This window comes from Oncorhynchus nerka, linkage group LG28 (genome assembly GCF_034236695.1).
Source record: "Oncorhynchus nerka isolate Pitt River linkage group LG28, Oner_Uvic_2.0, whole genome shotgun sequence".
In the NCBI taxonomy this organism is placed as follows: domain Eukaryota; kingdom Metazoa; phylum Chordata; class Actinopteri; order Salmoniformes; family Salmonidae; genus Oncorhynchus; species Oncorhynchus nerka.
In genome coordinates, this window is record NC_088423.1 from 23753508 (window position 1) to 23771247 (window position 17740).

At 39.2% G+C, this 17740-nt stretch overlaps 1 protein-coding gene across 2 annotated transcripts; it reads left to right on the forward strand.

Annotated features, from left to right (window-relative positions):
- The first annotated feature begins 716 nt into the window (after positions 1-716).
- LOC115113025 (chitin synthase chs-2-like) lies at positions 717-17581 on the forward strand. Of its 2 annotated transcripts, none has more exons than XM_029640209.2 (19): positions 717-823; positions 2970-3105; positions 6388-6573; positions 6687-7768; positions 7998-8099; positions 8477-8641; positions 8812-8959; positions 9133-9198; positions 9300-9534; positions 9853-10053; positions 10304-10588; positions 13502-13681; positions 14065-14581; positions 14697-14845; positions 15252-15595; positions 16049-16159; positions 16247-16464; positions 16620-16686; positions 16892-17581. In XM_029640209.2, the coding sequence occupies exons 1-19, from the start codon at positions 777-779 to the stop codon at positions 16961-16963; spliced, it is 4311 nt and encodes a 1436-aa protein (XP_029496069.1). In that variant the 5' UTR covers positions 717-776; the 3' UTR covers positions 16964-17581. The 2 variants fall into 2 exon arrangements, with proteins under 2 accessions (XP_029496069.1, XP_029496070.1); XM_029640210.2 differs by having other exon boundaries at positions 14700-14845.
- The last annotated feature ends 159 nt before the right edge of the window (positions 17582-17740 follow it).

The following is a 17740-nucleotide window of genomic DNA, read 5'->3' on the forward strand; positions in this document are numbered from 1 at the left end:
TAATTCAGTTGAAAATCATAAAAACCTTTAAAAAATATATATCTAAAGAGTCTAACTTGGATGAATAAATGTGAAATAAATGACATAAAAAACATTTATTAAAAAAAAGGAATGACTATAACTAACTATATTAACTATCCCTGAGGTTGAATGCTTAACCTTGGCCAGTCAAGAATAGAAGAAAATCTACTTTGTCATGTCTGGGTATAATGGATAAAGTCAATTCAGACATTTTAATTGCTCTAATAACTTAAATTGTTTTGTTAAATCAAAAAGGTCTTCACTTTCTTATGTCCTACATCCTTGGAAGGATTTTTATATATATATATTTTTACAATTGATTACTGTACACATTAACAAGGAAATAACCCCTCTGAACTCTCTAGGATATCAAACATATTCTCAAAACATTGTTGCTATGTAACTCATCTTGGTAAACAAATTGCCCCACTGAAGACATGTAAATCTTTGAGGTCTTTAATTTTGTACATACAACATGTAAATCAACCTTTCACATGTACACTGTCATAAAGGCAAACAAAAAGACACCTCATAATGCCACATTTCTTGTTTCATTCATTTCCGTGGGCGATAATAAAGATGTTAAAGTGTCTTTACTTATGATCCTTGTACCTCTTTATGGCTAATGAGCAGTAAACGAGGGAGGGGCGAGGCGTTGCAGACAGTGGTAGTTGATTAAAGTAAATGTACGCATATCAATACCTTAGTACCTCAGTAAATGGACTGCTACTAAGGACTACTAAGGACGGTGAAACATGGAGGAGCTCAAATTCAGAGGGCGGAAAAGGGAAGGGAGACACAGGTACGTTTTAGTAATCTAAAATAAATAAATTCAGATGGAATGTGGGAATAATTTCAGGCAAAACTGTTAGGATTCACAGGGCCTGATCCTGAAAATAATTAGCTCTGTAGAATAAAATGGAATTATTCCATAAATTGAAAATATTCTACCTATACTGAAATCATACTAAATAGAGGTAATACAACATATCATGATACAACTATACCATGTCCAATGACATATATAATTGACCATTATTTGGACGGTAATGAGCATTTTGTTTTGAAGATATACACTGAGTGCGCAAAACATTAGGAACATGACACAGACTGACCAGGTGAATCCAGGTGAAAGCTATGATCCCTTATTGATGTCATTTGTTAAATCAAATCCAACTTTATTTGCCACATGCGCCGCATACAACAAGTGCAGACTTTACCGTGAAATGCTTACTTACAAGCCCTTAACCAACAGCGCAGTTCAAGAACAAGAAAATATTTACCAAGTAGGCTAAAATAAAAAGTAATAATAAAAAGTAACACAATAACAATAACAATAACGAGGCTATATACAGGGGGCACTGGTACCGAGTCAGTGTGCAGGGGTACAGGCTAGTTGAGGTAATCTGTACATGTAGGTGGGTGCGAAGTGACTATGCATAGGAAACAAATCCACTTCAATCAGTGTAGATGAAGGGGAGGAGGTGGGTTAAGGAAGGATTTTTAAGCCTTGAGACTGTGTGTGTGCCATTCAGAGGGTGAATGGGCAAGACAAAATATTTAAGTGCCTTTGAGTGGGGTATGGCAGTAGGTGCCAGGCGAACTGGTTTGAGTGTGTCAAGAACTGCAATGCTGCTGGGTTTTTCACGACCAACAGCTGTGTGTATCAAGAATGGTCTACCAACCAAATCCAGCCAACTTGACACAGCTGTGATAAGCATTGGACTCAACATGGGCCAGCATCCTTGTGGAACATTTTCGACACATTGTAGAGTCCATGTCCCGACGAATTGGGGCTGTTCTGAGGGCAAAAGAGGGTGTAACTCAATGTTAGGAAGGTGTTCCTAATGTTTTGTGTACTCAGTGTACATTACAATCCACTAGTTTTGATTTACATTTGGTTGAGTTGTCAACTCGTGTGAATTCAATTTGAAATCCACAACAAATTTCACCATGTCATTGGATTTAGGTTGCAAGTTGGGTGAAAAACAGACAAACATTTCTTACGCTGATGACTTTTTGCAAATCCATGTTCCATGTTGATTCAACCTCATCACATTTATTGTTGTTTTTGTTGTTGAAATGACGTGGAACCAGTTTTTGAAGGAAGCAAGGTTTCATTCCTTCCCAAATGCTTCTTAATGACATTTTGTTCTGATAAGCATATCAATAGGAATGAACAAACAAAGAGATCTGACAGTGTATTATTCATTACTACATTATGCTTACAATAAGTATTTTGAGACTCATTCAAACGAGCATGACAGATGATTTGCAATACATTCATGTTTTAGGGTGAATAATAGCCTACAAATATAGGTGTAAGGCTTATGATCAGGCCTATGTTATAGGTGGCCAGGTTGAGAACCACTGAGCTACATCATAATCAACAGTCTATTCAGATTAATTATTTGACACAAGATTATCAACATTTGGTTCCCTCTTCAAATCAGTTTATTTTAGTAAGCCTGGTAGAGATGACACTTAGCCCACAAAGCTTGTATAAGCAATAGTTTACTTAAGGTTAATATAATGGATAATGGTCTTATCTTAATTAGGGTGATTCAACTTGTAGGGATGGTCACAATTGGGTTGGGTGTGTTTGGATGTTTCAAAGCCAAAGCTCATTAGATATATGTAGACCCGGGTATGCAGTTGTCAGTATCTACTGTACCCCATCAACAGTCTCATTTCCAATGATTCAATAGTGCCTAATATATTGTCATCTTTGCCTGCCACACACTTGAAAATGGATGTTGTTTAATGCCACTTGTGACTCACTTGTGCCACTGGACTTCCTTTAATATGACATATCTTCAAGTTAGATATTAAAGTAACAGTTTATAAAGGGTTTATAAAGACTTCCAGTTCACGTTTTAAGGATGGTTTATGAACCAGTAAAAACAGTTTTAACTAAATGTTTGGAATTGTTTTCGATACTGTCACAGGGACACCTGGGATCCATTCCAGTTGAATCCCATTGGTGCTGAGAAAGAGGAGAAGAGAAGATGCTTTGAGTTGTTCCAGCACCTGGTGGCAGGGTTCGTGGGGATAATGGTCCTGTCCAGTGCTGTCATCAGCAAGGTGGGCCACAATTAGGGACCAGCACCCTGAACCTGGCAACTACTGGATCAACACATTCAAGCATAATACCTCCTGTGATGTCATCTTATAATCATATTTTAAAGGAATAACTCACCCAAATGACCAAATAACACATTGGTTTCCTTATCCTGTAATCCGTCTATGGATAAGGTATGGCAGCAATACATGATTTGGCTTAGTTTCCCTGGCACTGTTTCCATATGCTAACGTTTTAGCATTTGCGGCAGAAATCCCATTTAAGTAATGGGACAGATATTAGCATTTTTTCACACATCACGTCCAAATTTCGGTCCCATGACTTGAATGATTTAATGGGATTTGTGCCACAAATGCTAAAATGTTAGCATGTGGAACAGTGCCAGGGAAATTAAAACAAATCATGGATTGTTGTCAGACATCTACCTTGTCCGTAGAATGCTTACATAGACTGCTTACAGGGTAAGGAAACCAATATGTAATTGTGTAATTTGGGTAAACTATCCCTTTAATGTATATCGAATCCATACCATATCAGATACAATGCCTTCGGGAAAGTATTCAGGCCCTTGACTTCTTCCACATTTAGTTACGTTACAGCCATATTCTAAAATGGATTAAATATATATTTTCTCAGTAATCTACACACAATACCCCATAATGGCAAAGCAAAAACAGTTTTATCTACATTTCTGCAACAAAAAAAGAAAAAAAAACATTTACAAAGGTATTCAGACCCTTTGCTATGAGACTCAAAATTGAGCTCAGGTGCATCCTGTTTCCATTGATAATCCTTGAGATGTTTCTACAATTTAATTTGTCAGAGAGGTGACCAAGAACCCAATGGTAACTCGGACAAAGCTCTAGAATTCCTCTGTGGAGATGGGAGAACCTTCCTGAAGGACAACCATCTCTGTAGCACAATCAGGCGTTTATGGTAGAGTGGCCAGACAGAAGCCACTCCTCAGCAAAAGGCACATGATAGCCTTCTTGGAGTTTACCAAAAGGCACATAAAGGCTCTCAGACCATGAGAAACAAGATTATTTGGTCTGATGAAAACACGATTGAACTCTTTGGCCTGAATGTCAAGTGCCACATCAGGAGGAAACTTGGCACCGTCCCTACGCTGAAGCATGGTGGTGGCAGCGTCATGCTGTGGGGATGTTTTCAGCAGCAGGGACTGGGAGACCAGTCAGGATCGAGGGAAAGATGAACGGAGCAAAGTACGAGATCCTTGATGAAAACCTGCTCCAGTGCACTCAGGAACTCAGACTGGGGCGAAGATTCACCTTCCAACAGGACAACGACCCTAAGCATACAGCTAAGACAATGTAGGAGTGGCTTCGGTACAAGTCTTTGTACTGAATGTCCTTGAGTGGCCCATCCAGAGCCTGGACTAGAACTTGATCGATCTCTGGAGAGACCTGAAAATAGCTGTGCAGCAACATTCTTCATCCAACCTAACAGAGCTTGAGAGGATCTGCAAAGAAGAATGGGAGAAACTCCCCAAATACAGGTGTGCCAAGCTTGTAGCGTCATACCCAAGAAGTCTTGATGCTGTAATCACTGCCATAGGTGCTTCAATAAAGTACTGAGCAAAGGGTCTGAATACTTATGTAAATGTGATTTTTTTTTAAACAACATTTTTATAAATTAGCAAACATTTCTAAAAACCTGTTTTTGCTTTGTCATTATGGGTTATTGTGTGTAGATTGATGAAGGGAAACAAATATTTAATCAATTTTAGAATAAGGCTGTAATGTAACAAAATGTGGAAAAAGTCTGTTATTGGTATGTTGACATCGCAGTTTTTGCATCCTTTTTGGTTTCTCTGACCTGGTGGGAAAACCCAGTGCAGGTGAGCAACAACATGCAAGAAATGCTGACTGAGTTGGACACCTTCAGAGAATTTGTGTTTGTGATATCCAGCCTCTTAAGGACAGTAGTCATTGCTGCTGTGTACCTCATCTACCACGTGTTGATACAGGAAAACATTGTATGGTCAGATTTTGATTTCACTGCTAAGGCAGATGACGATGAAAAAACAATTGTAAGGCATAGAGAGACACTTGATATTGGTCTTATTGTCTTTTGTCCTCCAAGCCTTTTTTTCTGCTGCATGCCATTGGTTTGGGGTGGTGGCTTGTAAGATATACTCTATGCGAATGAGCTTTGCCTTCCCTGTCTGCTTCACTGGGCCCACTGTTCCCTTACCCACATCAGCATTGATTAATAATTTACAAGGGAAGTGGTATGGGTTCTATATGAGACAAAACTCATGACTGTCTTTAATGAGAGGGTATATATAAATATGTTATGTCTATATTTTTTTATTTGACCTTTATTTAACTAGGCAAGTCAGTTAAGAACAAATTCTTATTTTCAATGATGGCCTAGGAACAGTGGGTTAACTGCCTGTTCAGGGGCAGAACGACAGATTTGTACCTTGTCAGCTCGTTTCCATGTTTCCATTGACAGAAGTGATACTAATTAAAGCCTCTTGTACGTTTCCCCTTACCGTCTCAGCTGGTATTGCCATCTCCATGGGCACATGTGGAGCAAGAGAATTTATGACATGACTATACCCTAGACACTTTGTACTCTCCTATCTGTTCTTCTCTCTAACATGTACACTGCAAACATTCTCCTTGTGAAGTCAAAATACTATGAAGGAAATGTTCACACTCACTATGTAGTTTCAGGGTTGAGTAAGTTACTTTCTAAATGTAATCCTTTACAGTTACTAGTTACCTGTCCAAAATTGTTATCAGTAATATAACTTTTGGATTACCCAAACTCAGTAACGTAATCTGATTACATTCATTTACTTTTCGATTACTTTCCCCTTAAGAGGCTTTAGAAGAAGACAAATAGAGCCCATCAAACGCATTTGATGTGTCATCATAGTGGTCTCTGACTTGTGGTCAGACTCACTCAGATGGAACAAACTTAAACTTGAGCCTTGTTTCAGTGCTGAATTTAATGTCATTGAGAAAACAGAAAGGTGTCATAATGTCCTTTCTGAATTTAAAAGTAATCCAAGAAAAATAAAAATAAAAAATTAAAAGATTTTAAGTATATGTAATCTGATTACAATATTTTTGATAGTAACATAATGGATTCCAGTATTATTATTTTTTAAATCTGATTACATGTAACTGATTACATGTAATCAGCTATTACCCAACCCTGTGTAGATCAGTGTCTAAATTAATTAATTCAGTCACCTTTGATTTTATCATATAAAAAGTCTGATGTCAGTTGTGTTTACATCCAATCTGCAGGGCTCTCTGCTCGTTCTATCCACGCTCTCAAGCCCCACATCAACTAGGACTCCCAAGGAAAGACAATACTACGTGCTCATGCTGGTGTGCTCTTTGGTGGTGCCCAACCTGCTCGTGTTCCTCAAGTCACTGTGGAAATGCGCTTTCAAGAACTTTGTTCCTCCAAACATGAGAACTATGGGAATTGTAAGTTGACACTGTGAAATACTACACCATTTGACTCCTTGGTGATCTTTGTAACTCTTAATTGCTCCTTGAATTGCTTGCTGTCAATACAAATTGAAATCTATATCTTTCAGGTGTGTGGCATTGAATGCTTGGTGTCTCTTGGGACCTCCATCCTGGTGCTGGTAGTGATGCCCCAGTTTGATGTACTCACAAACCTGTTCATCTCTGGGGGAGTCTGCATGCTTTCCTCTGTCCTACAGATAGTATTTCGCCTGCAGAGAGAGAACTGGAAGATCATCTTCCCCATTTGTTCTCTTATGCTTGTCCTGACTGGCTACTTTCTCCTTGGGGCAGACTATTATGTTCGAGTATCCTCTTTTGTATCAGGCCAGGAAGATGACTGTTATTGGTATGTTGGCATTGCAGTTTTTGCATCCTTTTTGGTTTCTCTGACCTGGTGGGAAAACCCAGTGCAGGCGAGCAACAACATGCAAGAAATGCTGACTGAGTTGGACACCTTCAGAGACTTTGTGTTTGTGATATCCAGCCTCTTAAGGATAGTAGTCATTGCTGCTGTGTACCTCATCTACCACGTGTTGATACAGGAAAACATTGTATGGTCAGATTTTGATTTCACTGCTAAGGCAGATGACGATGAAAATACAATTGCAAGGCATAGAGAGACACTTGATATTGGTCTTATTCTCCTTTTCCTCCAAGCCTTTTTCTCTGCTGCATGCCATTGGTTTGGGGTGGTGGCTTGTAAGATCCACTCTGTGCGAATGAGCTTCGCCTTCCCTGTCTGCTTCACTGGGCCTGCCGTTCTTATCCTCGGCATGATCCTTTTCCTAACGCAATCTGAAGACCTAGCTGGAGCCGACACAACTTCTATCACAGACTTTTGCTCGAGCCTAGTTGAACTAAGCACAAAGAACACTAGCACAGTTGTGATGCTGGAGATCACCAAGAGCATCTGCAGGACTTCTTTGAGCAGCCATTACTGGACCTGGCCTTTCTCCCTACTTGCGCTGGAGGGGATTTGCATGTGGCTCGGGCTCATCACATGCACCTACTACGTGTGGAACTTCAGGGTCCAGAGGATCGAGCGCACAACTGAGCTGTTTGTGCGACGCCTATACGAGTCTGCCTTCATCGACCTGTCTCTGCTTCTGAACACCAAGATGAAGGTTGTACGAACGAGGAACCAAGAGAGGCAAGATTCTGCTATTTAATTGATTAAGTCCATGTGGTCCAATACTTCACATTGCAACAGTGCAAATAGACGTATTGTTTAGTTTTACCGACAGTGTACTATAAAACACAGAGACTCAGTGGAATTGTGCTGAAATATACTCACTGACATTAACATGATTAGAAACAGTTCTCTCTCCCCATCCATCCAAACAAGTTCTCACACTTTCACAATGTTTTTCATTTTACAGTAGTGTTGTTGATGACGTGGAAAATTGTGTCATTTACCTCTGTGCAACAATGTGGCATGAGACCTATGATGAGATGTTGAAGATCCTGACATCCATGTTCAGGTAAAGCAGAGGCCTCTTGTATACAACACAAAACAATGGCCCCGTGTACACTCAAGTTGTATAACTCATGAAGCCTTTTGGCACAAACACATTTGGCACAAACGGTTGTGATACAACAGAGAGTTTTTCTGAACAAAAATAAGTACACAGGAGTTGTTGTGATACTGTAAAATGTTTGTGTAAACATGTTTGTACAGACAAACTCTTTGTTGTATCACAAGATATAATTTGTATCACAAACATTGTGTAAAATGCGTTCCATATTAGTTGTACGGGGCCAAAAGACTTTCAGAAAATAGAACGAATGATAAGGAGGCGATCATAATGTTAAGCAGAAAAATCTGACTTTATGTAATCATGTGTCTTGATGGTTTCAGGTTGGACCGGTACAGAGGTGACCCAAAAGAGGAACATAAAGATGTTTTTGACTTTGAATGCCACATATTTGTAGATGACGCATTCATGATAGAAAAGGAGACAGGCAAAAAGTTTGTCAACGAATATGTGACCGATCTCATTCATGTGGTCATAGAGGTATACAGGTAAGTGGATATTTTGTTTTTCTTTGATCTTTGTTCCATATAACCGAACCAATAGAGTAAATTAATGAGCACAAGCACGCATAATGACGCATACACTACAACTGACAATTCTATAAATCCAAAGACTGCAAACTGTATTATAATGAATCTTGAATGTTTGTGTATTTCAGGGTATTCACCAATAAGGAGCCTGATGATGTGTCAATTATTGAGACTCCATATGGTGGGCGATTAATGTTTGTGATGCCAGAGGGAAACATGCTGTATTTTCATCTGAAAGACAAACAGCTGATCCGAAACAAGAAGAGATGGTCACAGGTGGGTGGGATGATTTTCAATATTTGATATTTTCAATATTCCTATATGTTAACATACTTTAATTACATTGCTTGAAGAATATATGTATATCTTGCAATTGCTTTCTGGTTTTAGAATGGAAACACTTCAGGAAAATCTAATGTTTATAGGTTTGCATCTGACATGTCTTTCAGATCATGTACCTGTACTATCTGCTTGGGTGGAAAGGATACATTGTCAAGAATCCTCAAAAGATAACGGTATGTAATACATTTAATGCTAATTTAAATCAGTAGACAGCCATGGTGTCCATGGTTTTCCTAAATGAATGTGTATGATATCTTTTGTGGGTCTTGTACAGAGACAGAATAATCCTTGCCGTGCCAGTCTAATATCATTGGATGGGGAGAGTTTCCTGTTGCCACAGCATGACAATGACAGTAAGAGAAAACACATATCTGATGACAATACCTACATCATGGCTCTGGATGGGGATACAGACTTCCACCCCGCAGCTCTGATCTTACTGGTGGATCGACTTCGAAAGTATGGCAATGTGGGTGCTGCATGCGGAAGAATACATCCAACAGGAATGGGTGAGTAAAGCTTTACCAAATATTTAGGTGGTCCACTCAGACATTGCTATGTCTGGCATATACACTGAGTGTACAAAACATTAGGAACACCTGCTCTTCCATGACACAGACTGACCAGGTGAATCCAGGTGAAAGATATGATCCCTAATTGATGTCACTTGTTAAATCCACTTCAATCACTGTAGATGAAGAGGAAGAGACAGGTAGAAGAAAGATTTTTAAGTCTTGAGACAATTGTGGCATGGATTGTGTATGTGTGTCATTTAGAGGGTGAATGGGCAAGACAAAATATTTAACGTGCATTGTATTCTATTGTAGGTCCAATGGTGTGGTATCAGAAATTTGAGTACGCTGTTGGTCACTGGCTCCAGAAAACAGCTGAGCACGTTTTTGGTTCAGTCCTCTGCAGTCCTGGATGCTTCAGCTTGTTCAGGGGATCAGCTCTGATGGATGACAATGTGCTCAAGAGATATACCACCACTGCAACTAGAGCCTCTGAGTACGTTCAATATGATCAAGGTGACTACTTTCTTATTCTCTCATCAACAACACTTGATTGTCGATATCAGCCTTTACACAGGTGGTTCATAGAAAGTATTATTATCACAGTTCCTTGAACTATCTCTGTTGGCTTCAGTCGACCAAGGGTGCCGTACATATTTGCAAGCTGATTAAGTGTTCCCTAGAGATAATCATTATGGTGCGCACCTGTCCTAGGACCTGATTCGTACATTGACTTTCATGAATCTTCCCTCTTCCTGCTGGCCAGGTGAGGACCGCTGGCTGTGCACCCTGCTCCTCCAGCAGGGCTGGAGAGTGGAGTACAACGCTGCGTCAGACGCCTACACAAACTCCCCTCAGGAGTTCAAAGAGTTCTATAACCAGAGGCGTCGCTGGGGGCCCTCCACTCTAGCCAACACCCTGGACCTCCTGCACAGCGGCAATGAGACAGTCAAGAGGAACTCTTCTATCTCCAGGCTCTACATCTTCTACCAGATATTCACTGTCAGCTCCTCCATTCTTGGCCCTGCATCCGTTTCTCTGATGATAGCAGGTGGGCACCAATCTCACACTGTACTTGTTTGGTTATTTCTTGGAAATTAATGTTTATGGATACCGATTATACTGTATTACCTAGAATAACTAGAGCTGTGGTTAAAGCAGATGTACCACTTACTCTCTTAAAAACTGGTGCGTCAATCTAAATTACGTAACAAAAAAATACCCGTCAAAATCTGTCAGCTTAAACTACAGATATCTGTTTTTTTTGCATTGAATGCGTCTAAATCCACCGCATCCGCCAGTGTCGCACCTCCGCACCTGCAGTTTGACCTACAAACTCACAAACATTTATGAATGTGTTATTCAATGCGTTTCTATGGGCTTTCGTAGTAAAGGCCAAAATCAATATTAAATTATCCATAGTATGACCATCTTAAAACAATCCATATGTCAGCTTAACACCCCCCAACATCTTACACTCTAAACAATTAAGTAAAGTTAACATTTTAGGGCACAGGGCTAAAGGTATAACCATAAAGTACGTCTACCCATCAGTTAAAGCAGGGGTTTTCAAACTGTGGTCCGCGGAGGTACTGCAGGGGTCTGTGATTTAGTTTTTATGTTAGAAAAAATATTTGGGGGAACTTTTTGTGGAACTTTTTTTTTTTTTATGAATATCGCTAGCTGCAACAGAATATCACCTTAGATACCATTTTTACGTCTGCGTCCAGCATGAAGGAAATTAGTTTCACGAGGAGGTAGTTTCATGAGCCAATGCTAACTAGCATTAGCGCAATGAACAGTTAACATGCTAGCTGTTCCTGTCCATCGAACTCTGGGGAAGTAAATAAAATGCTTCATTGCCAAAATCTCAAACTATCCCTTTAATATGGAGGAAATTACAGTCATTGGAGTTAATTACTGATATAGAAAATTACATTTTGGGATGGAAAAAAAGTTTCAGTGTTAATTAACTTAGGTGACCAAAAACAAATAGAAAGCATGCAGAAAAGATATTGAACTATACATATTTAAAAAAAATAATACCATCTTTGAGAACTAACAATCAAACACAGTCAGACAGTTAGGTAGAATAGAAATGTTTTAAAACCGGGCATTCAGGACACATGACCATTGATTTTGTTATCATGCTTGAGCAGAGGAACACAACATTAGCCATGGCAAAATGCATAGAATTGCAGCTTTAAAACTGCAATATTTTCTCTTAGCTCCATGAAATAATTTGTAGAATTGCAGAAAATGTGCTTAACAAAAGCAAAATGTTTCCTATGCCGCCAAGATATCTTTCTAGCTAATAGACTATGTTAGACTTTACACTTCCTCTTCCAATGAACAGTGGGGAGGTCAAAATAAAAGAAACTGTCTCCCAAATGTATTCAATTTATTTACTTTTTTTTGTTGCTAATTTATGATGGGGGTCACTGGGTCCCATGTTTGCCCGGTCAGGGGTCCCTGGGCAAAACAAGTTTGAAAACCCATGAGTTTGTCACGCCCTGACCATAGAGAGCCCTTGGTTCTATATGGTGTTGTAGGTCAGGGCGTGACTAGGGGGTGTTCTAGTCGATTTATTTCTATGTTTGGGATTGAGTATGGTTCCCAATTAGAGGTAGCTGATTATCGTTATCTCTAATTGGGGATCATACTTAAGGTGTCCCTGTTCCCACCTGCTTTTGTGGGATATTGTTTGTGTTTGTTGCACCACGGAAGTCACGTTTCATTGCTTGTTTATTGTTTTGTTGAGAATCATGCTGCACCTTGGTCTGTCCATTATCACGAGCGTGACAGAGTTACAGTATACAGTGCCGTGAAAAAGCTTTTGCCCCCTTTCTGATTTTCTTTATTTTTGTTTATGTTTGACACTGAATGTCCACCAAAACCTAATATTAGATAAAGGGTACCTGAGTTTACAAATAACAAAAAAAATACTAATTTTATTTATTTAATTAACAAAGTTATGCAACACCCAAAAGGTTGACTCAAGTTTGCCAAAAAGCAGCTGGAATAACTCTTGGAAGAATGTTCTATGGACAGATGAGTCAAAAGTATAACCTTTTGGACGACATCAGTCCCATTATGCCTGGCAAAAACCAAAAACTCCATTCCACAGTAAGAACCTTATATAAACAGTCAAGCATGGCAGTGGTAGTGTGATGGTTTGGGAATACTTTGCTGCCTCAGGACCTGGATGAGTTGCCTTAGTAGAAGGAACCATGAATTCTGCTCTGTATCAGAACTCTACAGGAGAATGTCAGGTCATCCGTCTGTGAGTTGAAGCTGAAGCGCAGCTGGAAGACAATGCAGCAGCAAGACAATGATCCAAAACGCACAATCAAGTTTACATGAAAATGGCTAAAAAGCAACACATTTGAAGTTTTGGAATGGCCTAGTCAAAGTCCAGACCTAATCCCAGTTGAGGTGTTGTGGCAGGACTTGAAACGAGCAGTTCATGCTTGAAAACCCACAAATGTCGCTGAGTTAAAGCAGTTCTGCATGGGACAAAATGGGAAGGGTGGGACAAATTTACTGATCAACAACCACAGGAAGCGTTTCGTTGGAGTCATTGCAGCTAAAGGTGGCACAACCAGGTATTGAGTGTAATGGGGAAATGACTTTATCACGCGGGCATTCGGTGTTGTATAACTTTGTTTATGAAATAAATTAAATACGTATTTCATTGTTGTGTTATTAGTTTACTCAGGTTCCCTTTACATAATAATAGGTTTTGGTTGAAGATCTGATAACATTCCGTATCAAAAATATGCAAAAGCAGAGAAAATAGAAAGGGGGCAAATACTTTTTCACAGCACTATATTACTTTTGCTTTGGTTCAATAAAACCATAAAAGTAATGCGGAGAAGATGAGTTCAAATGGTATTGTTGTTATATGCTAGGATATACAGATCTCCATTCCAGGAAGTATTCACCCTTTTTCTCTTTCTTTTAGGTGCTTTCCAGTTTGTGTTCCAAATTGAAGGAACCCTGTCCATAATCATAGCAGTCATCCCACCTATTTTCTACATGTTAATTTGCTTTTTGGCAAAACCAAACGCCCAGATCATCATTGCAGCCATTATGAGTGTGTTATATGCCTTTCTGATGTTAGCATCATTCTTCGCCATCATCGGTAAGCTTTGGCAATGACTTTTCACTACATACCACAAGTTGTTTATGCAAAGATAGAGGCTACCGCTTATCTTTTCAAGGGTGGGGGCTGGTGATAAATAAAATGTTATTGCCTGTCCCATCATCATAACTATTTCTATATTTTTACATTGTCGGTTAACCTATAATCAATATGCCACAGGTAGACTTTGTTCTAGTTTCTTTTCACCCAAACATACTGTATGACATTGAGCTGTAGTTAGTCTCTCATGACAGCCTAAGTAATGGATTTAGTTCTGGGTTCTGAGATTAAGTTGTAGTTTACCACTAACTCTTACATCACTATTGTTGATTGGTGCCAAGTCAGACTGTTACGAGTCACATTTAATTTCATTCGTTCCCCAGGTGACATGGCTATGCAGGGCACATTTATCACCCCAACTGGCCTCTTCCTGGTGTCAATGGCTGTCATGTACCTGGTAACTGCCATCCTTCATCCCCAGGAGTTCAGCATGATCATCTATGGTCTGATGTACTTCATCTGTATCCCCAGTGGTTATCTCTTGCTCACAATCTACTCGCTGGTGAACATGCACATTGTCACATGGGGCACCCGAGAGACAAACAAGGAAAAAGAAGAAAAGATGACCCAGAATGTTCTCTGTGATCACAACTGCAAACTCTGCTGTTGGGATATGAAACTACAAGTTACTCAAGAGACCGATAACTTGCTACTCCAGCAACTCCAGCAGGCAGTCAATCCAAACACGCAAGTCACCGAACAGGTGGTGAAAGAACAACAGGCCAACACTAAGAAAGAGATAAATAATGCACCGAATGAAGAAAACAACAAGGGAATACTTTCAAAGTCTTCAGACAGCAAATTGGCCAAGAAAGACAGCGACTCAAAATCTGATACAAGGCATGCACAAAATATTTCAAAGGCCCAAAGGATCTTGCTCATTATACTGTTTAATGCAAACTTTTATCAAATGAAGTGCTATATCTGTTGTAACTTTTCATAATCTTGTTCACAGCAGTGATGACAGTGTTGACAGCATTCCTAAAAAGGAGAGTGCTTATTCCAGCATTGAAGATGACAATGAAGATGATGATAATATGCTTTATGATGGTTCGCTTTATAGTGGCTTCACCGAGGAAGAAAGAGAAATACTACCTCAAAGTGGTAGGTGTTTCAGTACATGAAAGTCTAATCTTTACCATCCATTTGCTAACCTGCTTCTTGCTAACCCTTTTCAACTGAAAGCACTTAATCTTACAGTACAGATATGACTAGGCATTTATTGAAACGTTACATGGTAAAATTATAGTTACATCATAATAACCAATGAATTAAAAACATTTAATTAAATCAAGTACCCACTGATTTCCTACATACAATACCAGGTAAATAACAATAGAAACATCCTGTGAAATAATGCGCAACCTGTAGACATGATTATTGATAACGGATCACATCAATTAAAGAGTATAGCTGTAACCTCTAACATACAAAAAGTCAGTATGTAACTGCAAGTTGAATTATACTCAACAGCACCCTCATCTCTACACAACTTTCTTTCAATAAATAGATTGGGTTCAGCCTGTCAAGGAAGAGTTCCTGAAGAAATTGACCTACGCCAACATGAAAAGGAACCTTCAGGAGCAGATCCGCTACACCCTGAGGAACAAGAACCAGGAAGATGTGTGTGAAGAGCTGGTGATGATGCTAACCGACACGGTGAACGGAGAGCTGAAGGACAAGGTGGGACCAGAGGACGTGCTGAGCGACAGCCAGCTAGAAGAGCTGCAGTACGCCCTTAACGAGGCCGCCAGGAGGATCCTAAAAACCAACCGCATGGAGAGGCTGGAGAGGAGGGTGAAAAGAGCCATAGAGAAGACCCTCATTGCCCCACAGGTGGAGAAACTGACCGAGGTATTTGCTTGAGTGCCACATACCATTCATATTGTATTTATATGTTATATTGTATCGCCTGGTGTCTTATCAATGCAGCTCCAGGCATTGTTTTCTCTACATATTTGGCCTGGGATGGACTTCAGCAACAAGTAGATTCAGTACTCTATAACCACCCTTCGAATTATAATCTGAATCAGGGGTGGCTGAAATGACAGTTGGGCTGGTCCATTTTTAGCCCAGTGTGCCTGTCTAACCTGGGTTTTTAGCGCAAAATTATAAATATCTGGCTAATAATGGGGCCCTCAAGGAAAATAATCAGCAGGTGTGTTATAAATGCCAGGGCTAATTTCTGGTCCGAGTCTGCCCCTGACCTGAATAATAGTGTTGCGCAACAACGTGTTTGTCCTCATCTAGGTAGGGATTATGAATATTGCAAATATAGCTACCACGTTTCCCTATGTATTTTGGCAGGAAGAACATGACTTTTGGAAGAAACTGCTTGAGAGATACCTTGCACCAATTGTTGATGATAAAGCACATAAAGAGGAAGTGACAAGGGAACTGAAGTCACTACGGAACAAGGTGGGCTTTTATATTAATTTATTCTAAATCCATCTATTTGTTTACTCACATGGCTTGTAGAATGATGATATTTTTGCTGTTTTACAGGCAGTGTTTCTGTATTTCATCGTCAACGTTTTGTGGATTGTGGCCACCTTCTTTTTACAAGCCATTGGAAATGATGTGATTAGTATCAAGATTGAAAAAATCTGGCCAAATGGCACATCATCTGGAGAATACCTGAAGGTGGAGCCTCTTAGTCTGATGTTCCTCTTGTCATTTGCTGTGCTTCTAGTGGTGCAGTTCCTGGCTATGCTTTACCACAGGTGGGCAAACATTTCTCAAACACAATATGATATGATATATCAACATAACACCACCTTCCAAACATGCATAAGAAAGACATTTCCAAATAAAAGACAGAAAGACTAATAGAATACGATTACAACCTCAAACTAAACTGTGCGGTTTCTCCTTTCAGAGTATATACTCTTATCCATGTAGTGTCGTACAGAAGCACAGAAAAAGACTACATTCCCAGAGATGAGGTGAGTGACCTGTTAATCCAAACAATAGGAATAAAGTGTACTTGATCATTATGCACTTTAGTAGACAATGAATCCTTTGCGTAATTATGGTGCAAATATATTTAATAGGTTAATAAATTATTTCCTAGTCCTTGTATGAAAAAATATTGTGCAGACCTAAAATGCTTGTTGTTGATCATTTTAATTATCTCCATTGTTTGTGCAGGAGGACGAGGAGGGGCTGATTCTTGAGAACCAGATAGCCAATGGCCTTGTGATCACCAGTGATGACTTGTGAAGCAGGCTTTATTTGGGGGGGGACATAAAAAAAATGTTTACCAAGTGTTCCATCAATAAAAAGGGTGACTTTGTGAAGTGTATTGCACCTTTATGCGTAAACATAATTCAGATATACCTAGCAGGGAAAGCTTATGATACTGCAGCAGTGAAATAAGAAATGGTTTACCCAGATTAAAGTGGTTGTCCAATGCTTCAGTAAAAAATAAACTATCTATTGAATAACAATATGAGTGATAAGATGTGTACTGAAAATAATTGTAATTCAGACAGATTGTAATTACTAACTGGGAAACAAGACAGTATTACGATCAGACAATAAATAAAATCAATAAAACACATACATACTTCTTTCTACTAATACACTAACCTACATTTTTGAATAGAAAATGACCCTTTCTAAATATATTGCACTGAACCTATCCAACTGAAGAGAAGCCTGACCATAAAAGGCCGTTTCTTGATAAAAAATACAATTAAAAAAGTGGGATTTGCAATTTTCAACAGACAATGTAACATTTTAGGTAATTTTACTAGTATTTATACTGCTATGTTTATGATGTAAATGTGTGACTGCTTATGCTAAACGCAAATAAACAAATTAATATTTTTAAACAGATTTCGAGTCATAACATTCAATGGCCACTGCATGCATCTATAAGGAGATATGTCTAGCTACTTCACCTCAAGTATCATTACTAAAATTAATAAGACATTTAAAATAAAAAGCATGATGAGAGCAAGATACAACTTCAAAAAGACATTGCAGTACACATAA

Bases quoted from the DNA above. Each gene is read 5' to 3' on its own strand.
- LOC115113025 (XM_029640209.2), top strand. From the start codon at position 777: ATGGAGGAGCTCAAATTCAGAGGGCGGAAAAGGGAAGGGAGACACAG. The intron at 6,574-6,686 runs GTAAGTTGACAC...TATATCTTTCAG, and splicing joins ACATGAGAACTATGGGAATT to GTGTGTGGCATTGAATGCTT. The intron at 9,535-9,852 runs GTGAGTAAAGCT...ATTCTATTGTAG, and splicing joins AATACATCCAACAGGAATGG to GTCCAATGGTGTGGTATCAG.